Here is a 27,060-nt window from a genome sequence, read left to right on the forward strand (position 1 = left end):
GAGATGCGTTGGAGGGCATCTTTAACCACGTGGAAAGGGAAATTGTGGTCTCTGAAGAAGGAGGCCATCTGGTGTATTCTGTGGTGGAACTGGTCCTCCTGGAAGCAGATACAGTGGAGGATTTGGGAATACGGGCTGTCATTTTTGCAGGAGGTAGGGTGGGAAGAGGTGTTATCCAGGTAGTTGTGGTAGTCTGTGGGTTTGTAAAAAATGTCGGTGTCAAGTCGGTCACCATTAATGGAGATGGAGAGGTCCAGGAAGGGGAGGGAGGTGTCAGAGATGATCCAGGTGAATTTAAGGTCGGGGTGGAATGTGTTGGTGAAGTTGATGAATTGCTCAACCTCCTCGCGGGAGCACGAGGTGCCACCGATGCAGTCATCATTGTAGCGGAGGAAGAGGTGGGGAGTGGTGCCATTGTAACTACGGAAGATGGACTGTTCTACGTAGCCAACAAAGAGACAGGCGTAGCTATGGCCCATACGGGTGCCCATGGCTACCCCTTTGGTCTGGAGGAAGTGGGAGGATTTGAAAGAGAAATCGTAAAGCGTGAGGACCAGTTCGGCCAAACAAATGAGTGTGTCGGTGGAAGGATACTGTTGGGGATGTTGGGAGAGGAAGAAGCGGAGGGCTTGGAGGTCCTGGTCATTGTGGATGGAGGTGTAGAGTTTTTACCTAGTCTTTTTATGCTTCTTACCAAAAGGTTCGACTGTACCTCACACCTACGTTTGACCATATTGTGATACTTCTGTGAGTTTAGGCATATATTTCTGCATTTTATGTCGTTGGATTTCCAAAAGGCCTAAGAAAACTCCTGAAAAAGGTCAGAATATGAGTTGAAACGTTATTGCTGGAACAGCACAGCAGGTCAGGCAGCATCCAGGGAACAGGAGATTCGACGTTTCGGGCACAGGCCCTTCTTCAGGAATCCTGAAGAAGGGCCTGTGCCCGAAACGTCGAATCTCCTGTTCCCTGGATGCTGCCTGACCTGCTGTGCTGTTCCAGCAATAAAATTTCAACTTTGATCTCCAGCATCTGCAGACCTCACTTTCTCCTCAGAATATGAGGTCAGGTCACAAGGTACAGAATGGTTAAAAGCCAGATACAAACTGAAAAGCTCCACAAGGTACAGAATGGTTAAAAGCCAGATACAAACTGAAAAGCTCTACCGTATCTCACACCTTTGTTTGACCATTTTGTCATACTTTTTCAAGTTTAGTAATATCTTTTGGCACCAGCCTGTCACTGCAGTAAGTGCACCACATTATTTGGTGTTATCCTCAAATTTTGAAAGTAATTTCTGTTCCCAAATTTAGATTGTTTATGTAAATGGTGAAAAAGAGTGATCTCAGCACTGATCCTTTGTAGAATAATAACAATCACCTTTAGTCCCTACTCTCTGCTTTTCGGTTTGTATCTTACTTGTCAACCATTCTGTACCTTGTGACATATTCTGACCTTATTCAGGAGTCTATGTGTTTTCTAAGGCCTTTTGGAAATTTAATTATATTAACTATATCTATTACTTAGCGTTGATCTACTTTTTGTGTTAGTTTTGCAAAAAAAAACACAAAAACCAAAAATAAACTGCGGATGCTAGAAATCCCAAACAAAAGCAGAAATTGCTGGAAAATCTCAGCATATCTGGCAGCGTCTGTGGAGAGAAGTCAGAGTTAATGTTTTGGGTGCAGTGACCCTTCCTCAGAACTGATGGTAATTAGAATAAAGTTATTACTTACACAGAAAATAGAATGGGAGTAAGGGGTAAGGAGTAAATGATAGGTGAAGATAGACCCCAAAGAGAGATAAGAACGGACAGATAAAGAAGTGGAGAATGAACAGCTACTAATGGGGGCAATTAGTGGCTAACAATGGGTTGTGTGAACCCTTGTAATAACAAGACTTGGGGTTTGGGTTAAGGTAGGTAGCTCCCACCCTAACATTGTTGAACTCAGTGTCTGTAGAGTTCCGAAGCAGGAACTGAGGTGCTGTTCTGAACAGCCTTGTTATCACATATTCAGTTATTACATACCGTCCATTGTTAGCCACTAACAGTCCCCATTAGCAGCTATTTATTCTCCTGTGTTGATTGTTATTCACTCCTTTGTCTGTTTAACTGTTCTTCTCCCTGGGCTCTATCTCCACCTATCATTTACTCCTTATTCCCTTCCCCCGCCCTGTCTTTCATCAATTCTGAGGTAGGGTCCCTGGACCCAAAATGTTAACTCTGATTTCTCTCCACAGATGCTGCCGAACCTGCTGAGCTTTTCCAGCTATTTCTGTGTGGAGTTTGCGCATTCTCCCCGTGTCTGCGTGGGTTTCCTCCGGGTGCTCCAGTTTCCTCCCACAGTCCAAAAATGTGCAGGTCAGGTGAATTGGCCATGCTAAATTGCCCACAGTGTTAGGTGAAGGGGTAAATGTGGGGGATTGGGTCTGGGTGGGTTGCTCTTCGGCGGGTCGGTGTGGACTTGTTGGGCCGGAGGGCCTGTTTCCACACTGTAAATCATCTAATCTAATCTAAAACTAAAATAAGGCATATCCTAGAAATTTGAAATTAGAACAGAATTTGCTGGAGAAATTCAACCATTTTAGCAGCATTTGTGGAGAGAGAAACAGAGTTAATGTTTCGAATCCGACATGACCTCTTCAGAATAACTTCAGTATTCAGCAATGTCAGTCAAATCCTCTTCTGAAACCCTCTTTATTGCGTTTTTCAGTTTTTCGATGTTTTTCTATTATGTGTTGGAGTAATGAATCTTTCCTACTGCTGACATTAAGTTAATTGATTTAAGTGCCCTGAATTGTTCAATCTCTTTTTGAATTTAGGGATCACATTAACATTGTTAATACTCTGACAGCATTCACTTTTACAGTGGCAATATCTTTTATATGTAATTATGTCTCTGCTGTCTTTAACTGGTTCAAAGGTAGAAGACCTTTGATGGTGGTGGTGGTGGAGGGTTATTTTTCAGACTGGAGGCCTGTGACCAGTGGAGTGCCACAAGGATCGGTGCTGGGTCCTCTACTTTTTGTCATTTACATAAATGATTTGGATGCGAGCATAAGAGGTACAGTTAGTAAGTTTGCAGATGGCACCAAAATTGGAAGTGTATTGGAGATAGTGAAGAAGGCGTTTGGTATGCTTTCCTTTATTGGTCAGAGTATTGAGTACAGGAGTTGGGAGGTCATGTTGCGGCTGTACAGGACATTGGTTAGGCCACTGTTGGAATATTGCGTGCAATTCTGGTCTCCTTCCTATCGGAAAGATGTTGTAAAACTTGAAAGGGTTCAGAAAAGATTTACAAGGATATTGCCAGGGTTGGAGGATTTGAGCTATAGGGAGAGGCTGAACAGGCTGGGGCTGTTTTCCCTGGAGTTTCGGAGGCTGAGGGGTGACCTTATAGAGGTTTACAACATTATGAGGGGGATGGATAGGATAAATAGGCAAAGTCTTTTCCCTGGGGTCGGGAAGTCCAGAACTAGAGGGCATAGGTTTAGGGTGAGAGGGGAAAGACATAAAAGAGACAACCTAAGGGGCAACTTTTTCACGCAGAGCGTGGTACGTGTATGGAATGAGCTGCCAGAGGAAGTGAAGGGTTTGGAGGGATATGGGCCGGGTGATGGCAGGTGGGACTAGATTGGGTTGGGATATCTGGTCGGCATGGACGGGTTGGACCGAAGGGTCTGTTTCCATGCTGTACATCTCTATGACTTTATATCTCATGTAAATATGTATGGATTTACATTAAAGACCCAATGCCATTTGATACATATAGTTATATATTCGAAATGTTAGCATTTCAACTGTTAATTCGATGAGCATTTTTGTAAATTAATTTTGTCAGGCATGTCAGCCTGTTTAAGGAAAGAGAGAAGATTAAGCAGGGTGACTGTAATGCAGTTTGGAGAGTGTGGTGCTGGAAAAGCACAGCAGTTCAGGCAGCATCTGAGAAGCAGGAGAATTGACGTTTCGGACATAGGCCCTTCAATTCAGTTTGCCAAACTTCAGTGTGTAAATGAGCAAAGAAACCTAGGTGTTCAAATTCATAGGTGACTGTTGCCATCCTTGCATTTCAACTGTGACCAGAGTGTCAAAGTACTTTATGGGTTTTAAAGCACTTTGATTTATGTAGCACCTTTCAGGATGTACTAGGTCACGAATAAATATATCATTTATTGCTATTCTCTTTAATTCTTCCATTTCAAATAACAGCCTACTTCTGCTTTGAATGAACGTGCTTCCACTATACTGTTAGTGCATTCCAGACCACTATTCACTGTTTGCGGTTAGATTAGATTACCTACAGTGTGGAAACAGGCCCTTCGGCCCAACAAGTCCACACAGACCCTCTGAAGATTAACCCACCCAGACCCATTTCCCCTGATTAATGCACCTAGCACTATGGGCAATTTAGCACTGCCAATTCACCTGACCTGCACATCTTTGGACTGTGGGAGAAAACCGGAGCACCCAGAGGAAACCCACGCAGACACGGGGAGAAGGTGCAAACTCCACACATACAGTCATCTGAGGCTGGTATTGAACCTGGGACCTTGGTCCTGTGAGGCAGCAGTGCTAACCACTGTGCCACCGTGCCACCCTTTCTTTTTCTCATATTGTTATTGATTCTGTTGACCATTACTTTAAAGTTGTGCACCTTCATTTTCCGTCTTTTCATGAATGGGACCAATTTTCTCTTATTTATTCTGCTCTGATCCCTCACAATTTTAAATACCTGACTAAAATCTCCCTTTTGCTTTATTTTTTTCAAGGAAGATAGTTCTAGCTTCTCCAATTCACAAGCATCTTTTAAAAATAATTCTTGTGTGGGTAAGATGGACAGAGTCTTAAAAAATGGGAGTGTGGATATTTTAAGTGGGGCCATAGGGTACAAGAGTATATGAGTAATAATACATTTACACAAAATATTGATTAACACATGATTTAGATCCTGTCTGAAGCAGTAGGGATACTCAGTTATTAACGTTCTCAGCATAGGTCTAGAAAGTTTGGTGCACCTGATTGTAAATGCAGAGAGGCCATAGGACTTATTCCCATCCCTTAATGGTGAGGTTTAAAGAGCTTGCGGTTCTGGGCTTTGGAGTTGAGGGATTTGGGAATATGGGAGATCATGGGCTGAAGGTATTTCCTGTGGGTGGCTGCCTTGGGCATGATGGTTGGCAGAGGTGTGTGTGAGTGTTTTCATAGGGCTCACAGTAATCAGAATGTCGCAGCAGTGTCCACGTACTAGGGCTTGTTTCCCTGTGTACAGCTCAGAATGGCATGTGCTCCAGAGAGAACGCGAGCCATACAGTCGGGTTACCTTGGGATCTTTAAAGCCAAGGGGAGAAAGTGAGGTCTGCAGATGCTGGAGATCAGAGCTGAAAATGTGTTGCTGGAAAAGCGCAGCAGGTCAGGCAGCATCCAAGGAACAGGAGAACCGACGTTTCGGGCATAAGCCCTTCCTGAAGAAGGGCTTATGCCCGAAACGTCGGTTCTCCTGTTCCTTGGATGCTGCCTGACCTGCTGCGCTCTTCCAGCAACACATTTTCATCTTTAAAGCCAAGAACACATTAAAAACATAGTGCGATATGTGCCCTTTTTCAATGATGTAAACTTTCCAGGTCCTAAAAATTATTAAAATCTACACATTAGAAGATCAGACAAAAACCATGAAAATTTGATAGCTCTAAAACTTTCCTGAATAGAACTCTACTATTTCTATGTTGAAAATAAATACAAAGGCTTAGATTTATTAGAAGTTATACTGCAAGTATTGCTAACGTCTCATGATTTATATAAGGGAAACCATTGGCAAAATATATGGATATCTTTTATTTCTTGAGAATTTGTCATCCTTTGTAGGTATTTGTTGGTAATCTCCTGATTGTTACTACTATTTATACATTTGTCACAATGACATTGAAGTATTTCTATCCTGACCCTTAGGTTCATGCATGGAAACAATTTTCCCTTATTTACTCTCCTCTTACCCCTCTTTATCTGGCTTATTTATATTGATATTTATGCATTTACCTTTTCTCCCTTATGTTTTTGTTGGGACTTTTCTGCTGTTAAGACTCACTGGGGTATTGCATTGGAAATCAAGCTGCATTATTTCCCAGTCTTCACAGATGTGAAAATATATAATCAAACCATCCAAAATCTCCAATTTACCTGACTGATGAACCCAGGTTAAAAGAAAATGCTCACCAGGTTTCTCTGCACAATAAGAAAACAGTTGTTTATTGCAATCAAAACAGATCTAATTAATGGCACGAAAAACATGAATTGCTACTGTGTCACACTATAACTTAAACTTTATCTTAAGAAAAACAATCATACACAAACAAACAGATGCAAAGAAGCAAGACAAGACACAAATATTATGGGTTGTGAAAGAACTGAAAATGCTGAAATACGGTTCTGCCATCAGTCTGGATCATAGGTCTCAATTGAATGTTTTCCTTTAGTTCCCTTCTGGGATTTTTTGGCTCTTTGATGAGAACATGAGCTTGGGGGTCACATCAAATCTCACTCTTCACTCCCCTGGTTGAAGATTTGCCATTATTTTCCTTTCAAGAAGGAAATTTGCAAAGAGAGTTACAAGCTGTTCAGAATTTTCTCTTACATCTCCCCTTATAGAAGGGAGGGAGAGAGGGATTTAGGTGCTTCCCCTTTCCCAAACTGGAAGGGAAAGCACTGTGTTGTCCAACCACAAAGCTGTAGCCTCTCTCCAAGGAACCAATCAAGAAGTTATCCCCATACCGATCACTCCTAATGCACACAACACACACACACCTTGTCCTTGTTGAAAAACCAATTAAAAGTCTACCACTAAGCAAAATGCCCCATACATAAAATATGGTGCCGATGAGCTGAGTATCCTCGCCCACTGTTTGAAAATAACCACATTATCAATACAATGCACACAGAGTTCTAGTAACTTAGAGTCATAGAGATTTTTGTTTTTTAAAGACTATAGCATGTTTTTCCACCGTTCATTAATTTAAAGTAGTATCTTTTCCCACTTACTTTATTCCATAGTCCAAAAAATAGAAGTGGACTTAACACTACCCACTACAGACTCTTGTCCTTGTATCTCGGTGCTTCAAGTCAGCATTCTTTCCAATTAAAGCCCCTATCCCGGGAATGGTTCTCCATCCTCTGTTCAAGTTGACACAGTTCATGCTGATATTCTTATCTCTCCATTTTCTAACCCAAAGCAATCTATCACCTTCAAGCTGACACTCCTATTCTTTTCTTATTCCCCGGCCATTCCTCATTTTCCTCAACACTGCTCCGAGTACTTTGCAGAAGCTGCTCAAGAGGATTGATTGGTGGTGTATGTTTATACATACAGTATTGGGTACTGGCCGATGATCAGCATTTACTTCCCAGCTTTTACCATTGTGGTTTGTCTTGAACTGCTACAGTTCTTATGCTGAAAGTATCAACAATGATGTTAAGCAGGGAATTCCAAGATTTTGAGTGGAGACAGTGAAGGAACTACACTATGTGCAACTTAGGATAGTGTTTGTAATGGTTGCTGAATTTGATGATGATCAGCATGACATGCCCACACAGCTGTTTCTAGGTGAAGCAAATCACAGGTTTGAGAAGTCATAGAAGTCTTAGCAAGTTACAGCCTGACCCCTACACAGTGGCCAGTGCAGCTATGTACACCAGTATTGTGTGGAGTAGCTGTGTAAACTGTGAATGGGTTACTGCTGGGGGAGAGGGGTTGTCAAAGTATTTAAAAATGCTGTATCTTGGGGGGAAAAAAATTAGCCATGCATCACACCATGATTTTAAAGGAAATAATGATTGGGAGGTGAACCACACATCATAAAACACTCAGCCACTAACCTCCTTTAGTTGCTACCATAACTGGCCTAGTCAGATGAGCAGTGTCCTTCAAAATGTTGATTGTCGGAGATTGGTTGCTCGTAATGTCAGTGATTCTTATGGAGAAGTGTTTAGACTCTCTGGCATTGCCTCACATCTGCGTGGTATACATTTTACTTACTATTTATCAGCCTAAGAACTGCATGCTGTCTTTATCTTGCATTTCATGGATAGCAGACTGTTTCATCATCCATTAACACTGCAAGAACAAACAGATTGTATATATAAAGCATGGTATGGAGTCACATCACCTTAGAGGGATTTAAAGGCAGTGGTGAGAGTTTTGAAGCCAGCTCACTGAGATATGAGGAACAAGTGCAGATATGCTTGAAAGATGAGAAGTGATGAGAGTGTGGAACTTTGTGCTGATGATAGATGATCATAGCATTGTGCATGAATTTTAATTTGTGACAACCAACAAGAGAATATTAGAGCTGCCAAGCCTAAATGCTGCTGGGTTCTCAACAACACAGAATAACAGCAATTGCAGACAGCTTCGGATGCTGTTGTGTATTCAAAAATGTAGCATTTTGCACATCACTATTTATGTTTATCAACTAGTATGTAATTAGTAAACATAACTGATTTTCAAATCATGTTTTAATTTATTTTCAGTTACCTTCAAACTTCAAAAGTAAAGTTGTTTATGTAATCAAGAAAATTAGTGGTCCTGTTCTAAAAGAGAATTACAGAAGAGCTCTACTGTTTGGGCACTTGTCTGCATCTCCAATAAATCAAATTACTACATTGGTCGAAGAGGTGAGTACTTTGTTTCCAAATAAATGGAAACCACATTTTGAGAACTTACAAGCTGGATGAGCCAAATTATATGGTTTAATTTGCATTCTGTTTTAAGTATGAATTTATTTTTATGTTTATTTTGTTTTTAATGTATGTTTTAGTGTTTTATGTTTATTATTGTTTTACCAAATACATAAATATGTCTTATGGCCAAAAGATCATTTATAGGATGGCTCCCCTTTCTTTCTGCTTCTCAGTCGAATGCAGCAGGCTTTTTAAAAAAACGTGCTTATAAATCTCGTGAAGATTTAACCATTTAAATGCTGTGACTGTGAAATATGCAGACTCCTTTTGTATTTGAAAAGACCAGGAAGTACTGTTTATTGTCTTTTACACTGATAGATTGCAAAATACTCCAAGTCGCTCTCTCTCTCTCTCTCTCTCTCTCTCTCTCTCTCATTCATCCAAGAACCAGACAAGACATCTACTAGTATACAAATGGAGGTGACCAGGAAGGGAACGTATGCTAAATTGTTTGAGTTTCCAAAGGAAATCAGTCATATACGGATCCTGTAGATTGATGCATTGAATGGTTTCAGGCTGCATTTATTTTTCCTTGATTCTTCACAGGGAGATTTAATATCTTGGCAGATAATTTCTGTCTTTTCCTCTGAAAGTCAACAGCTGTTTGATTTATATTGAAGACACTGTCTGTAATATTTTGACTGGTCAGACACAGGCGAGCATGTGTTTGCAGAATTACTGCAGAAGAAGGGGCAGGTAGGGAGTTGGATGAGTATAATTATTGGCATAATTTTGACCTCTAGTCAAAATGACTTGTAACAATATTTTTAAGTAACCCCCCTTCACAAATTAGTCAGTTGCCTGGTTTTGTTTGACCAACAAACTTGGAAACTTCGTCCAACATCCAAATAGAAATTGAGAGTATCTAGGATTCAGTCACTGATCCTTGAGGTATCCTACTAGTCACAGCCTGTCCATCTGAGAATTCTTGCCCTCTGTTTTCTATCTGTCTTTCAATTCTCAATCAATGTCAGTTGTTACCTCAGGCTCACGATCTAGTTTTGTTCACTAACTTTTTATGTGGACTTTATTGAAGGATTTCAAAAATCCTAAATATACCACATTGACTGATTCACTCTTCATCCATTGTGCCAATCACATCGTTCACAAAAAAACCTCCAAACAGATTTGCCAAACATGGTTGATAAGTTTAAACTGATTGTCCTGGTGATCTACTTCCAGACAACAAAGCTCATTTCTAATAACTTCTCCTTGCCAATTACAAAGTTATGTGAGTATCTTGCTATTTTGAGAACTGCTGTTTAGGTTACTTAAAAATATTATTCAGCCCACTTAATAAATAATGTAATTTTGCTACAAAATGTGATTTCATAACAAATTTAGGATTGCTTAAAAATATTTAATTCTGCATTTTAAAATTATTTCATAAATATGCAGGCATTCTGCGTTGGAGAATCAAATGCTTTTCAGGGATGTAAGTGGAATTGAATATTGTAATTAGACTGCTTCCCTCAAATTTTAGTAGCATCTCAGTTCTAACACCTTCAGGTCATGTTTGCCATTATTCAGGAACCTGGAAACTAAAAGGAGGTGAGAAAGGCTGGATTTATCAGCTGGTGTCTTTATCTGAGTCAATTAACATTTTCATCTTTAGCTTGGGGAAGTGATTCATGCTGGTGTATGTTTTTAAAGAATACAACAACTCTCTCTCAATATCTCAGAGAAGGTTTTGTCCTTCCTCTGTAAGGCTGGATGTTGAGAGTTAGCATGTAAATATAATCTTGCACAATTAAAAAATGCCTTTGGTTTGTTTGTTGGATAGAGTCAACCTCCAATGTTTGTTTGTTCCTTCACATGCTACTGTATAGAACTGAACTGCTTTAGTGACTATGTATGTATATAAAGATAGTTTTATGAATAAAGTTTTTTTTTAAATTAAAGAACTTTGAGTGTTAGCAGATTATTCAGTTTAGTGGGTTGTGGGGAGCACAGAAGCAAAACTCGATCCACTTCTCAACTGCTAACCTATTAATATGTATCACCAGGATTCCTTCCTCTGCCTGAGGCAAGCTGTGACACTTGCATTGCTATTCCCGGCTGAATTCTAACTCAGCATGGGTCTGGGATTGAACACTCGTTTTATTTATGTAGTGGAATACAAAAGTAAAGTCCCCATAATCCAGGAGGGTTATTCTGTTATAAAAGGAGACGAGAGGTGTATATGTAACCTGAATGTCATCTTGTCTTAGGCAAGGGGTAAGGTTGAGAAGACAGGACCTTCATAGTGACCTCAGCTGGTACAGGACTTGATGTGGAGGTGACGGTGTTGGACTGGGTTGAATAAGGTACAGGACTTGAACGTGCACTGTTGTAATCACTGTGCATCAGTGTCCAGTTAATTAAACTAACTATAATCCCCATTATCTAATAGTAACCATTAATATATGGGACAGTTATGCCCCTTATTTCTACCTTTCATGTTATAAGTAATGAGTTCAGTGAGACAGAAAGCACATTACCATTTACAGATTTCTACTATTTCAACTTCTTTAAGCCAATAACAAGTGTGAGTTTCATCGAATGACTCCTCAATCAACTCCACAACTTCCTCTTGAAAGATAATGATGCTGACAGTACTCACTTAAAATAGTCCAGTACTACAATTTCAAACATTTTTTTAAAAATCCAATCACAGGACATGGGCATCAGTGGCAAAGCCAGCCTTTATTGTCCATTCCTAATTGCTTTTGAGTAGGTGCAGGTGAGCTGCAACCTTTAACTACGACATGATGGCTCAGTGGTTAGCACTGCTGCCTCACAGCCTCAGGGACCTTGGTTCGATTCCAGCTTTGGGCAACTGTCTGTGTGGAGTTTGCACATTCTCCCCGAGTCTGCATGGGTTTCCTCCGGGTGCTCAGGTTTCCTCCCACAGTCCAAAAGATGAGCAGATTATGTGAATTGGGCAATGCTAAATTGCCCAAAGCATTCAGAGATGTGTAGGTTAGGTGCATTATTCAGGGGTAAATGTCGAGTAAAAGGGAATGAGTCTGGATAGGATACTCTTCAGAGGTTTGGTGTGGACTTGTTGGACCAAATGGCCTGTTTCCACAGTGTAGGGATTCTATGATCACTGGTGGGTAGTTAGGCCCACAGTGCAGTTAGGAGTTCCACAATTTCCAGTGGCAGTGAAGGAATAGTGATCTAATTCACAGTCACAATTGTGTGTGTCTTGGAGGAGATCTTTCAGTTGCTGCTGCCTTTGTCCTCCAAGGTGACAGTGGTTATGAGTTTGGTAGATGCTTTTGAAGGAAACATGATAGTTTGTGCAGTGTATCTTATAGTTGGTACATGCTGTTGGTATTGAGTGTTGGCGATATGAATTAATATTAAAGGTGAATAATCCGGTGCCCATCAACCAGGGATGCTTTGTCTTAAATGGTATTAAGCTTCTTGAGTTTTGTTGGAGCTGCACTCATCCAGGCAGTTGGAGACTTGTTGGACACTCATGACTTGTACTTGTTGATGGTCAACGGGCTATGAGTGAATCACTACAGAATTCTTAGTTTCTGACCTGTTCTTATAGCGACAGGATGTATATGGCTGGTTATGTTCAGTTTTTGGTCAATGGTGACTCCCAGGATGTTAATAGTTAATTTAATGATTGTAATGCCATTGAATGTGAAGTGGAAATGTTCAGATTCTCTTTCGTTGGAGATTGTCATTGCCTACCCACTTCTTGACGTCTAGTGAAGTGAATCAGATTGGATAAAGGCTGGAATCTGTGACACTGGGGAACTTGGGAGGAGGCTGATTTAGATCATCCATTCGGCACTTCTGGCTGAACTTGATTCAAATACCTTAACCTTTTCTTTTGTACTGATGTTCTGGGATCCTGCATTGTTGTGTGTGGGGATTTTTGTGGAGCTGCCTCTTCCTGTTAATTGTTTTATCATCCAGTACTATTCATAATTGGATAGAGTCATAGAGATGTACAGCATGGAATCAGACCTTTTGTTCCAACCTGTCCATGCCGACCAGATATCCCAAACCAATCTAGTCCCACCTGCCAGAACCCGGCCCATATCCCTCCAAACCCTTCATATTCATATACCTATCCAAATGCCTTTTAAATGTTGCAATGTACCAGCCTCCACCACTTCCTCTGGCAGCTCATCCCATACACGTTACCACCCTCTTTGTGAAAAAGTTGGCCCTTAGGTCTCTTTTATAACTTTCCCCTCTCACCCTAAATCTATGCCCTCTAGTTCTGGACTCCCCGACCCCAGAGAAAAGACTTTGCCTAGTTACCTATCCATCCCCCTCATAATTTTGTAAACCTCTATAAGGTCACCCCTCAGCCTTCAGCGCTCCAGGGAAAACAGCCACAGCCTGTTCAGCCTCTCCCCATAGCTAAACTCCTCCAACCGTGGCAACATCCTTATAAATCTTTTCTGAACCCTTTCAAGTTTCACAACATCTTTCCGATAGGAAGGAGAGAGAATTGCACGCAATATTCCAACAGTGGCCTAACCAATGTCCTGTACAGCCGCAACATGCCCTCCCAACTCCTGTATTCAATACTCTGACCAATAAAGGAAAGCATACCAAACACCTTCTTCACTATCCTATCTACCTGCTACTCCATTTTCAAGGAGCTATGAACCTGTACTGCAAGGTCTCTTTGTTCAGCAACACTCCCTAGGACCTTACCATTAAGTGTATAAGTCCTGCTAAGATTTGCTTTCCCAAAATGCAACACCTCGCATTTATGTGAATTAAACTCCATCTGCCATTTCTCAGCCCATTGGTTCATCTGGTCCAGATCCTGTTGTAATCTGAGGTAACCTCCTTCGCTGTCCACAACACCTCCAACTTTGGTGTCATCTTCAAACTTACTAACTGTACCTCTTATGCTCGCATCCAAATCATTTATGTAATTAATGAAAAGTAGTGGACCCAGGACTGATCCTTGTGGCACTCCACTGGTCACAGGCCTCCAGTCTGAAAAACAACCCTCCACCACCACCCTCTGTCTTCTACCTTTGAGCCAGTTCTGTATCCAAATGGCTAATTCTCCTGGTATTCCATGAAATCTAATCTTGCTAATCAGTCTCCCATGGGGAACCTAGTCGAACGCCTTACTGAAGTTCATATAGATCACATCTACTGCTCTACTCTCATCAATTCTATTTGTTACTTCAAAAAAAACTCAATCAAATTTGTGAGACATGATTTCCCACGCACAAAGCCATGTTGGCTATCCCAAACCAGTCCTTGCCTTTCCAAATACGTTTACATCCTGTCCCTCAGGATTCCCTCCAACACCTTGCCCACCACCGAGGTCAGGCTCACTGGTCTATAGGATGTGGCAGGATTACGTAGCTTAGACCTAATTTGTTGGTTGTGGGGTGACTTAGCTTGCACATTGTTTCTGCTATTTGGCATGTAGATCGTCCTGTGTAGAATCTTTACCAGGGTATATCAGAAGTTGTCAATATTTCTGTGGTTGCTAGACTATGACAAAGGTATAAAATAAAAAAAAAGTATGTGCTGGAGAAACTCAGTAGGTCTAGCAGCAACTGTGGAGACAAAAATAGTTAATGTTTCAAGTGTGGTATTGGAAGGGGAGGCTGCGTATGAACTATTTTTCTCCACAGATGCTGCCAGTTTTTTTTGTTGTTTCAGGTTTTCAGCATCCACAGTATTTTGCTTTTATATGACAGACATGGAAAAAGTGAGGACTGCAGATGCTGGAGAACAGAGTTGAAAAATGTGGTGCTGGAAAAACACAGCAGGCCAGGCAGCATCCAAGGAGCAGGAGAATCGACGTTTTGGGCATAAGCCCTTCTTCAGGAATGAGGCTGGTGTGCCAAGCTACATTCATCCCGTGTGGTTGGAGGGTTCCTAGGCGGAAGATGAGACGCTCTTCCTTCAGGCGTCATGTGGTCAGGGTCTGGCGATGGAGGAGGCCAAGGACCAGCATGTCCTTGGCAGTGGGAGGGGGAGTTCAAGTGTTCAGCCACGGGGCGGTTGGGTTGGTTGGTGCGGGTGTCCCAGAGGTGTTCCCTGAAACGTTCCGCAAGTAGGCGGCCTGTCTCCCCAATGTAGAGGAGACCACATCGGGTGCAACGGATACAGTAAATGATGTGTGTGGAGGTGCAGGTGAATTTGCGACGGATATGGAAGGATTCATTGGAGCCTTGGAAGGAGGTGAGGGCGCAAGTTTTGCACTTCTTGCGGTTGCAGGGGAAGGTGCTGGGCGTAGAGGTTGGGTTGGTGGGGGGTGTGGACTTGACGAGGGAGTCGCGGAGGGAGTGGTCTCTCTGGAACGCTGATTGGGGTGGGGAGGGAAATATATCCCTGGTGGTGAGGTCTGTTTGGAGGTAGCGGAAATGACGAAGGATGATACGATGTATCCGGAGGTTGGTGGGGTGGAAGGTGAGGACCAGTGGGGTTCTGTCCTGGTGGCGATTGGAGGGGCAGGGTTCAAGGGTGGAGGTGCGGGAAGTGGAGGAGATGCGGTGGAGAGCATCGTTGACCACATCGGAGGAGAAATTGCGGTCTTTGAAGAAGGAGGCCATTTGGGTTGTTCGGTAGTGGAATTGGTCCTCCTGGGAGCAACTGCGGCGGAGGCGAAGGAATTGGGAATATGAGATGGCATTTTTACAGGGGGCAGGGTGAGAGGAGGTGTAATCTAGGTAGCTGTGGGAGTCGGTCAGTCGGTTTGTAGTATGACAGACATGTACATACATAACATCTCTTATTTAAAAAAACATCTGATTGTATTCTTAGAATACATTTTTATTGCATTCATAGTTTAGGCATGTGTCTGCAATGTGCTGGTATAATTGTAGGATTATCTCTATAGTAGGATTAGTGAATTTTTATTGAGGTGCTTTACAGCAGAGTTACTCGGCCCACAGGTTTCTGAAGGGAAGGCAGCACTTGAGAATGAGATTAGTAAACAGCCATTCAAACAACCCTCAACATGCTGCTTTTGAAGTGCTCTGCATCATCTGGAGTATTGTAACAAGTTGTAGTCCCCTTATTTAAAGAAGGGAAGTATTTCATTGGAGGTAGTTCAGAGAAAGTTTAGTCAAATAAGACAATCCTTCCACACCAGGAATTATGCACAAAGATTAAACAGACTGAGACTTGACTCATTGGAATTTAGAAGAATGAGAGGTGATCTCATTAAAAGAAATAAGATTCAAAAAGTGCTTGACAGGGTAGAGGTTGAGGGAGTGTTTAATAAATTTAAGATTGGGGTGAGAAGAAATGTCTTCTTAGAGGCTTGTGAGTCTTTGGAACTTCTTCCCACAGAGCTGCGGGGCAGAGTCCTTGTGTATGTTTAAGACTGAGCTTAAATTCTTGTTCTGTAGGAGAATCCAGGGTTATAGGGCAAGGGCAGTGAAGTGGGCATGTGTTGGGTAAGCCATGACCCTCATGGATGGTGTTCGAGGGGTCAAACTACCTACTCCTGTTTATCTTTCTTATGGTCGTAAAAAGCAAAATGGCTGTCATATGCATGCAAATTTTCTTAACATTTTGCCCCATAAACACACACACACGCACCCACCTCAGTTGCCACTGCTAGTTCACAGAATAGGTGCCACTGTCTGTAGGCAGCCATGCTGTATAACTGCACCCTACACCCTTTAATTGTTTGTTGGTATTTCATTAATCACTAAAAGAAATCATCTATGGAAGGTGCGGATTGAGGATGTTAACATAAACCTTTCTGCCTCTGCCAGGTTTGGATAAGTCAGGGTAGATTTTGACTGTTTATTGCGTTTGGTGAGAAAGCTATCTCATAGTGAACATGGCTTGGGCAATTTCAGGCGTACTCTTTACGATTTTCCATACATTTGGTTTAAGTTTAATTCATCTAAAGTACAAAAAAATGTGAGACATGGGGCCTTTGTGTTTGTACTGTAAGGCTTCAAGCCAGGCAGTGTCCCATCACCTTTAGTGCTTAAATAGGGAAAATGTGTTTATATTCTTTGCGAACCTTTGGCTTTCAGTTCATGGTTTGTGTAAAGAAACCAAATTAACTGGGTGTGCAGAAACCAAGCATTGACATGGACTTGATATTGATTGCAGGATCTTGTACTCACGAGTGGTTTTCTGCGAGTCCTGTTTGTACATGAAATATAATTTGCAACAAGTGAGACAGGGTGGGAATTCTAGAGATTCTGATAGCATTACATCATTTAAGTGGTGAAGTTAAATGTATCACAGGCTAACCTAGGCAGATGTGTAAACACCAGAGGCATCAGATCAGTGTATGCTGTCAGTGAGAGCTTGCCTATGAGAGCAGACCTCCCTACATGGGGGACTTTCACAGAGTCATGCCATCTGCTTCAAGTTGATCTGGAGACCGATTTTTCTATCAAAGGTTGCTGGCCCAGTATTTATGCTTATCACACAATGTTTTTAAGATGCAGCGTCCTTGCAAGACATAAAACATAGAACATTACAGCGCAGTACAGGCCCTTTGGCTTTCGATGTTGCGCCAACATGTGGAACCAATCTGAAGCCCATCTAACCTACACTATTCCATTCTCGTCCATGTGTCTATCCCTTAAAGTTGGCGAGTCAACTACAGTTGCAGGCAGTACGTTCCATGCCCCTACTCTTCTGAGTAAAGAAACTATTGCTGACATCTGTTGTATATCTATCACCCCTCAACTTAAAGCTGTGTCCCCTTGTGCTAGCCATCTCCATCCGAGGAGAAAGGGTCTCACCATCCACGCTATCCAACCATCTAATTATCTGATATGTCTCAATTAAGTCACCACTCACCTTTCTTCTCTCTAACGAAAACAGCCTCATAGAGATGTACAGCATGGAAACAGACCCATCGATCCAACACGTCCATGCCGACCAGCTATCCCAACCCAATCTAGTCCCACCTGCCAGCACCTGGCCCATATCCCTCCAAACCCTTCCTATTCATATACCCATCCAGATGTCTTTTAAATGTTGCAGTTGTAACATCGTCCACCATTTCCTCTGGCAGCTCATTCCACAGCCTCATAGAGATGTACAGCATGGAAACAGACCCATCGATCCAACACGTCCATGCCGACCAGCTATCCCAACCCAATCTAGTCCCACCTGCCAGCACCTGGCCCATATCCCTCCAAACCCTTCCTATTCATATACCCATCCAGATGTCTTTTAAATGTTGCAGTTGTAACATCGTCCACCATTTCCTCTGGCAGCTCATTCCATACACATACCACCCTCTGCGTGAAAAGGTTGCTCCTTAGGTCTCTTTTATATCTTTCCCCTCTCACCCTAAACCTATGCCCTTTAGTTCCTCACTCCCCCACTCCAGGGAAAAGACTTTGCCTATTTATCCTATCCATGCCTGTCCTGATTTTATAAACCTCTATAAGGTCACCCCTCAGCCTCCGACGCTCCAGGGAAAACAGCCCCAGCCTATTCAGCTTCTCCCGATAGCTCAAATCCTCCAACCCTGGCAACATCCTTAAATCTGTTTTTGGAGCCTTTCAAGTTTCACAACATCCTTCCAATAGGAAGGAGTCCAGAATTGCAGGCAATATTCCAACAGTGGCCTAACCACTGACCTGTACAGCCGCAACATGACCTCCCAACCCCTGTACTCAATAAAGGAAAGCATACCAAACGCCGCCTTCACTATCCTATCCACCCGCGACTCCTCTTTCAAGGAGCTATGTACCTGCACTCCAAGGTCTCTTTGTTTATCGACACTCTGTAGGAACTTATTGTTAAGTGTATACGTCATGCTAAGATTTGCTTTCCCAAAATGCAGCACCTTTCATTTATCTGAATTAAACTCCATCTGCCACTTCTCAGCCCATTGGCCCATCTGATCAAGATCCCGTTGTAATCTGATGTAACCTTCTTTGCTGTCCACTACACCTCCAATTTTGGTGTCATCTGCAAACTTACTAACTATACCTCTTATGCTCGCATCCAAATCATGTATATAAATGATGAAAAGTAGTGGACCCAGCACCAATCCTTGTGGCACTCCACTGGTCACAGGCCTCCAGTCTGATAAACAACCCTCCACCACCGCCCTCTATCTTCTACCTTTGAGCCAGTTCTGTATCCAAATGGCTAGTTCTCCCTGTGTTCCTTGAGATCTAACCTTGCTAACCAGTCTCCCATGGGGAACCATGTCGAAAGCCTTACTGAAGTCCATAGATCACATCTCTGCCCTCATCAATCCTCTTCGTTACTTCCTCAAAAAACTCAATCAGGTTTGTGAGACATGGTTTCCCACACACAAAGCCATGTTGACTATCCCTAATCAGTCCTTGCCTTTCCAAATACATGTACATCCTATCCCTCAGGATTCCCTCCAACAACTTGCTCACCACTGAGGTCAGGCTCACTAGTCTATAGTTCCCTGGCTTGTCTCTACCACCCTCCTTAAACAGTGGCACCACGCTAGTCAACCTCCCCTCCTTAAACAGTGGCACCACGCTAGTCAACCTCTAGTCTTCCGGCAACTCACCTGTGACTATCGATGATACAAATATCTCAGCAAGAAGCCCAGCAATCACTTCTCTAGCTTCCCACAGAGTTCAAGGGTGTACCTGATCAGGTCCTGGCGATTTATCCACTTTTATGCATTTCAAAACAGCGAACACTTCGTCCTCTCTAATATGGCCATTTTTCAAGATGTCACCATCTATTTCCCTCAGCCTTGCCTCGTAGGACTTTCCCCCCATACCAGGCAACATCCTAGTAAATCTCCTCTGAACCCTTTCCAAAGCTTTCTCACCCTTCCTATAATGCGGTAACCAGAACTGTACACAATACTTCAAATGTGGCTTCACACAGCTGCAACATGATCTCATGGTTCCGAACTCAATCCATCTACCAATAAAAGCTGACACACTGTATTCCTGAAGAAGGGTTTATGCCCGAAACGTCGATTCTCCTGTTCCTTGGATACTGCCTGACCTGCTGCGCTTTTCCAGCAGCACATTTTTCAGCTCTGATCTCCAGCATCTGCAGACCTCACTTTCTCCTCACTGTATGCCTTGTCAACCCTATCAACCTGGGTGGCAACTTTCAAGGATCTATGTACCTGGACACTCTGGTCTCTCTGCTCATCTAATGCTGTGGAAGATGTCTGTGAAATCAGTCACTTGCTGTCAGTAGATGCAACCCAGCAATGACATCCGCAACACTTGCCCTGTGGAAAGGAGGAAGTAGCTGAATGTTATGTGGAACTGTTACTATGTGGCTGGATTTCCACAGAGTAGAAAATTATACTTAACATTAGTAGCAGTGGAATTCATACAACTTTGCAGGCATGGATGTTACCAGCTCGAATCACATTTATTGACCGAAGGAGCAGTTCAGCTGCATTGCTGTTTGGCCTGGAGTCACAAATAGGCCACCTTTGATAAAGTGGCAGATATCTTTGAGGAGAAAGTGAGGTCTGCAGATGCTGGAGATCAGAGCTGAAAATGTGTTGCTGGAAAAGCGCAGCTGGAAAAGTGGCAGATATCCTTCCCTATAGGGCGTTATTGAACCAGAAGGATTTTTATAACAATTGACATGGTTTCATGGTCACCACAAGACTAGGATTTTTCCACTGAATTCAAATTTCCCCATTTGCCATGATCATAGGGATTCAAACCCATGTCCCTAAAGTATTATTCTGGGGATCTGGATCCCTCGCCCAATGACATTGCCACTACACCACCCTCTCATCTTTTCATAAATAGGAACAAATTGATTCTGAAATGATTCTTTTAAGAATTTGTTCATTTCATTAAGAATTCTTTGGAGAGGTTTGATGAGATTAATATGGTTCCCATTTAGGAAAGGCTGTGTGCCTGTCACTGGGAAGTCTTCATCCTGCACCTGGCTCCTAACTGTTCCTGCACTGCTCCCAGGTATTAATGGCTGTTTCAAGATCAGGGATGTCCCTCTGTGACCCTAAATGCTGATTTCCCCCAACCCTGTCTGAAAAGCTCCTTGAGTTACAGGAAGATGTGTGTACTTTATGTTCATACCAATGAAGGTGTCAAAAATAGTAACAGTATGTTGTAAGCTATAAATTTGGTCTTGTGTCTGAGTTTTCAGCGCTATGGGTGGCAGCTCCTTGCTCAAACTAGACTGCACTGCATCTACTGAGATTTGAGCTGAATGCCATTCTGATAAGAATCAAAATGGCACTTCCTTTAATGACATCAGAAGCAGGAGTTAGCTGATTGATTTCAGTGTCTGAAAGGATGGTAGAGATAGGGGCCCTTAATACATCATATTTGAGGTGTTGTAAGGCTGTGAATCAATATGTAACCTGGAAGGAAGGCTTATGATTGATAACTCTTTATCAGTCAATATGGATCTAATGGGCCAAGTAGCCACAAAACCTTTCCATGCCCTGTAAGGGGCATAATGCTTGCTTCTATTCCCACTTTGCCTGGCTCCTTAAGCTAGAAAGGAGATGTGTAAAATGTCATCTGGAAATCCGATGCTCAGCAGCATGGAATTGAAAGGACAAGTTTACCATTCAGCCTGATGCTGCATTGCTCATCCAGCGATTTCTGAACTAATCCTGACTTTGATATTCTGGCTTCAACCTCAATAACCTAGCTACTTCCCTTGACTCCAAACCCTGCACATTGAAGCTCCTCAACAAGACAATAGACTGCAGTGATCTCACCCAGTCATTTATGTGCACATGAACAGAATCATACTTGTTCAGCAAAACAGTAAAGACTGACATCCAAAATCCCTTTAATGTGGAGTCGGCTAGCATTCTGTGGGTGAGACACCCAAAGATATTTGCGATTGAATTCTGGTCCTGAATCACTGAACCAAAATGCAGAAGGTGAGGTGGAGATGAAACCTAAGATACTTGAGAGGATAAATGAAAGTGCCAATGCAAATAAATTACGGAGAGGAAAGGTAAAGACCAAGGAAGCAAGAAGAAAGAGTATCTAGCAAATAAAACTGTTAAAGAAACCATGGCTGCTCCCTTGATGCTCCCCTTCCCATTACACTAGCAACATTTGACACTGCTTATCCATGAACCTGAAGAATATCCCACATTATAATTTTTTAAAAAATTTGGTTAATGCGTGTAACAAATTCATACTTTGCCATGTAGCAGATTTGCCTTTTGGTAATACAAGATGTTGTTTCAACATGTCACCTTGCCTGCGTAATCAGTTCCTGCTGGTGACATGTTTACACATAAATAGATCATTTAATTGCAGATTCAATTGATTACAGCAAAAAGACTAAAATTTCATCATGTTTCTTTTTCTTGCAAAAATGTTAAGGAGCCTCTCATCCCACCAACTGTTTGGAATAAGCCATCAGAAACACAATGCCTGTGTGTTCCCTGTTTTGTTTATTTAGGTTGGTACGTGGGGTGATAAACTGAAATTGCATTCTTCTACACCAAACAAGACTGTAATATGTTGTTTCTTTACTCAGGGCCAGGCTGAGTTATGGTTAGCTACATACAATACACAGCAAACAATCTGTCTCACCTGCTTTGTTTTATGCATTTGTATCCATGGAGTTGATGAGTGACCATTACAATCACAGCTAACTGTTTCATGATGAATTGTTTATACTTGCAATAAAATACTACAGCAAAGACTTGTATAAACAAGGATAAGATCTGTGTGTTTGATAACTTAAAACCTCATAATGCTCATGATTGAGATGTCCCTGGCAATAGCAGGGCTTGATAGATATTTGAGTGCTGTGACAATGTAGTTGCACAATCAATAGGTTTTAATGCATACACTGTCAATGTAATTTTCTGAGGACTTAACCTCAGGTGAGAAAACTTACCTATCAATTGTACCCACGCAAATGCACAGGTTAAATCTTGACATGCGTTAATTTAAAAAATGCATGACAGTGAAGTCACAGCCCATTTCATAGTCTGTTGTAATTTTTATTGAAATCATACTGTTGTACAAAGTCAAAACTTATCCTTTTTTTTGGATGGCACCCAGCCATGTTGCTAGTAATGAGATGTTGTACTATTGCTTCTGGAATTTTTGTTTGGGAAATTTTTAAGGAACTAGAAAGAAGAACATGACTGATTCCCTTCATGGCTACACCCTTACCTGTGTACGTAACTTCCTTTTGCATTTTTTTTCTTTCCCATTCCTAACACCACAACATTGGCTATGCTTTAGATATCTTTCTCCTGAGATACCCCTCTTAAATCCCTCCACCTTGCAATGATTTCTATGTGTGCTAAACAGGGCAAGTCTTGTCTCACTCCCCTGACATCGCAGAATATCAACTTGACCATCTGTGAAACAGCAGGGTGACAGTGCCGGTCTGCTGGTACTTCCAGATTCCTTTTGATTCCTATTCTTTCAAGTTTCTTCAGTAGTTCCCGGTTCCACAACTGGGCAGCTGAACTGAAAACTGCTCGAATTGTTTTGAGCAGTTATGAAGAAGGGTCACTGGACCTGAAACGTTAGCTCTGATTTCTGTCCACAGATGCTGCCAGCTTTTCCTGCAATTTATGCTTTTGTTTTTGATGGGTTTGAGCCTTTGTCTTGCCTTGTTTGGCACCTATTTCCTTTCCTGTACCTATGTTCCTTTAAATTTGAACAACATTGTGTTCAGGATTCACAGAAATTCCCTCAATGATACTCTATGCAAGGCTCAAATGTAGTCGGCTTTTCGTAACTTTTTCTGATCTTGAGAAACACCTGGACTCATTGGATGGCACGTGAGATATTTCTTGATTTTCTGCAACTGTGTGACTTCATTGGAAGTTGATGCAGGGAAGTGGGGCCATACACTGTAATGTGCACATGCTAAGGCTGATGTTCTGGGGATGTGGATTTGAAATAAATGGTGGAATTTGAATGGTGAAACCTGCAATAAAAAGGTAACATAATCACAACCATTTTGCCATCAATTTTTGCAAAGACTCATCTGCTTCATTAGCATTCTTCAGGGAAGGATATTTACCATCCTTACCTGATCTGATCTACAGATCTACAGCTTTGTAGTTAACACAGAACTGTGCACTAAGCAATTAGAGATGCTAATAGGGGAGTGAAATGGGTCAGTTTGAGTATGCCTCAGTGGTACAGCATCTTTTTGAATAGTCATCTTTGTATCAAGTTTAGAGTAGCTATGGAGAAAGACAAGGAAAAGATTAGAATTTTAAAAAACATTAACTTGGTGTTCCGAAGAAGTCATATTGAACTGAAAATGTTAATTCTGTTTCTCTCCTCACAGATGCTACCAGAACTGATGAATTCTTAGTGGTTTTTGTTTTTACTTCAGATTTCCAGCATTCACAATGTTTTGCCCCTTTTAAACTTGGGGAGGGCTGATTTCCCCAAGATTGAGAGGAATCTGGCCCAGATACATCGGGTTCAAAACCTGGCAGACCAAAATTTCCTTTCGTGATCACTGGATGCTTCAAAGTACTTTACAGTCAATGAAGCACTAACTAAACGTAGTCACTGCAGAGTAGGGAACATGTTTGGTAATTTGCACACAACACTCCCAAAAAGAGTAAATGTGATAATGATCATTTGTTTATTGTGATGTTGATTAAAGGAGAAGTATTAGCCAGGATCCTGGGGGCAACTTCCTTCCTCTTAAACAAAATATTGATTTTCATGTCTATCTAAGAGGACATCAGAATATGGTATCTCAGTCTAGCACTCCCTCAGTACAATGCTGAACGTAGCCTAGATTTTTCTTGGTTCAGCACCTGATTCCACAAACCTGAGACTCAGAGACAATTCTATCACCAACTGAGCCAAGGCCCTCAGATGCGTACAGATGAAGAATTCACAAACAGAAAAGGTCACACCAAAGACAAAATCCGATGTGGACGTGGAGATACAGCCTTAGTAATGGTACAGAGTGTTTAGGATTTGGAAACAATGCCTGATTGTTTGGTGAATGTGGATTGAATTAGATTTATGTTAGAAGGTAAAGCAAATTGTCAATGTATGGAGAAAATGTGGGGGAGTGGAACAAACTGAGTTATTATCCAGGCTCTGACACGGACTCTGGCTGAATACTTCAGTGCTAAATGTGCTATGATTCTGTAAACACCAGCATATCTGCAGAGAGCAATTGTGGTCCATTTCTCTCAAAATTACTGAAACCATCTTTATATAAAATGAAATCTTATTAAATCTTTTAACAAAGCAATGGGTCTTTGAAGTAAGTTTCATTATAATTTTTCTGCAGCTTTTCATCCAATATTCTGTCTTTGTCCTGCTATTTTGAATGTGACAGCTATGACTGGATTAGAGTCAGAGGTAGTCCTCCAGAATATCCCCAAACTCCAGTCTTCTTAAATTCACCATTCAGTTGTAATTACTGGATTGTGAACCCAAAAAGCAATCCTACTTGCTTATTTCCCCCCTACGACTTCCGTTGAAGCCAAAAATGTAATTTGAAACTTCCACAAATTATATGAAATCTTCTGATGTTGGCTGACCCAGGTGCAGACCTCATCTTGCCATTACTGAAATGGCTGTTACATGCTAGGTCTAAACCTTGGCCATAGTTACCAATGTTCAAATACTTAATCCAGGTAACTTGTGTTCCAAATCACACAGGACACTGGCTGTGTCATTTCTGGCGTGTCAGATTTTGGCAGGTTTCTTGAATTCATTACATGTCATTATTTCATAATTGTTTGATGTATTAATAATGCAATACAATTAAACCATTAAAAATTCTCCCACCATTTTCCTTAGGTTCTAGTACAAGTCCTTTCATGCAAGAGAAACCACAGAACATGGCCACAGTTTATTTCACAAGATGTAGACCGTCATGTGGAAAATATTAGAAACAAAGTTTATGTTGTGAATGGCCAAGCGATGGGACGGACTCTCCTGCCTATACCCAGCGTTGCAGCCAAAATGGGAGGCAACAGTCAAAAACCAGGGAATGGGAACAAGTAAGGAGCAAACGTTAAATACTTGTCACGAATGCAGATGTTAACACTGACCATATACACAATTAGCAGTTGCACAGATCTTTCAATTAATTGATTAATTAATCAATAAATCACTCATCTATATTGATCAGCAATTTAAAAATCTGATTGATGATACTGTGGATATGAATATATGTTGGTGATTCTGAGCATCACTAACTGCGCATAATATTGCCGAGTGGAATGTCTGCCCATTTCATAATTCATCCGATTGTATCCATTGTTGACAATGTCTGGGTAGTCTAGTTTGCCATATTACCCACCAGCTGGTAAGTTGTAAAATTAGATCTTTTCTGTCTCATCTAGTGATAACATTTCACAGGCAAAAAAATCATATCTGTCTACGTAGCCTGCGTAATCAGTGTTAATAGCATGATCACCTGCATATTAAGAACAGAGTCGAAGACTCTGGTCCTGGAAAAGGACAGCCAGTCAGGCAGCATCCGAGGAGCAGGGAAGTCAACGTTTTGAGCATAAGCTGTTCAGGAGTTCCTGATGAAAGGCTTATGCTTGAAACGCCGACTATCCTGTTCCTCGGATGCTGCCTGACCGGCTGTGCTTTTCCAGCATCACACTCTTCAACTCTGATCTCCAGCATCTTCAGTCTTCACTTTCTCCTCCCTGTATGTTAGGAACCGTTAATATTGAACATTTGGACTCTGATTTTTTATTTCTGGGGGCTGGGTATACAGAAACTGGAGAAGTCCTGGCTTCAGGAACCCTTTCACTGCCTGTCGTCTGTTTTGCCATTCCAGTTGCTTGCTGCTCTTTTCACCACTCTTTGCTTTCTCCTACTTGTGCTGTTTGCTCTGCTGCTTCCTTCACCATTCCCTCTGCTTCACATCACCATTCCTTCCCACTTATGATTCCTGTCATTTCCTCCATATCCTCTGTCTTCACTGTTGCCTTAGATGCTGCCTCCTATTCCCTTTGGTGCTCTCTCCCTTGAATGGAAAGAAGTGGTAGAGGAAGGTGGACAGCAGGGCGTGTGAGTAAACAAAAACAGAAGGGAACAGAGAATATTGGCGGAACTTGGAGCAGTAAAGACAGTTTGGTCTCTGCCATCTTTTTGCAGGCAGCTGACAAGTATGTGACAGTTGGTGACATTGCATGGACTGCAACTACATGGGCAAAGACCACACATCAGCAAAGCCAGGCTACATTAAATATTTGTTTTCAGTCATATAGATCAGAAGCATGTTACTCTAATTTACATTGCACATGCTTTGTGTGTCTCTTGTCCATTTACCTCCATTATCAATCATTAATAGAGTTCAGTGAACTATCCCGCTGAAACTTTAAACGTATGTGTCTGCTGGCTTTTGATTATTTTTTTGTTCTAGGTAGATGTTTTAATTTAGAGCATTTATTTTGCTGCTCTGCATTTCATGCA

General features: G+C 41.8%; 1 protein-coding gene across 1 annotated transcript in view; it reads left to right on the top strand.

The window, feature by feature from the left end:
• The window catches only part of LOC122550241 (dynein axonemal heavy chain 11-like), a 456,308-nt gene that overhangs the window by 4,315 nt on the left and 424,933 nt on the right, over window positions 1–27,060 (top strand). Inside the window, exons 2-3 of the mRNA XM_043690997.1 lie at window positions 8,522–8,665; window positions 25,426–25,628. Coding sequence (XP_043546932.1) covers window positions 8,522–8,665; window positions 25,426–25,628 — 347 coding nt within the window. The remainder of the gene's footprint in view (window positions 1–8,521; window positions 8,666–25,425; window positions 25,629–27,060) is intronic.

This window comes from Chiloscyllium plagiosum, chromosome 5 (genome assembly GCF_004010195.1).
Source record: "Chiloscyllium plagiosum isolate BGI_BamShark_2017 chromosome 5, ASM401019v2, whole genome shotgun sequence".
NCBI lineage: Eukaryota > Metazoa > Chordata > Chondrichthyes > Orectolobiformes > Hemiscylliidae > Chiloscyllium > Chiloscyllium plagiosum.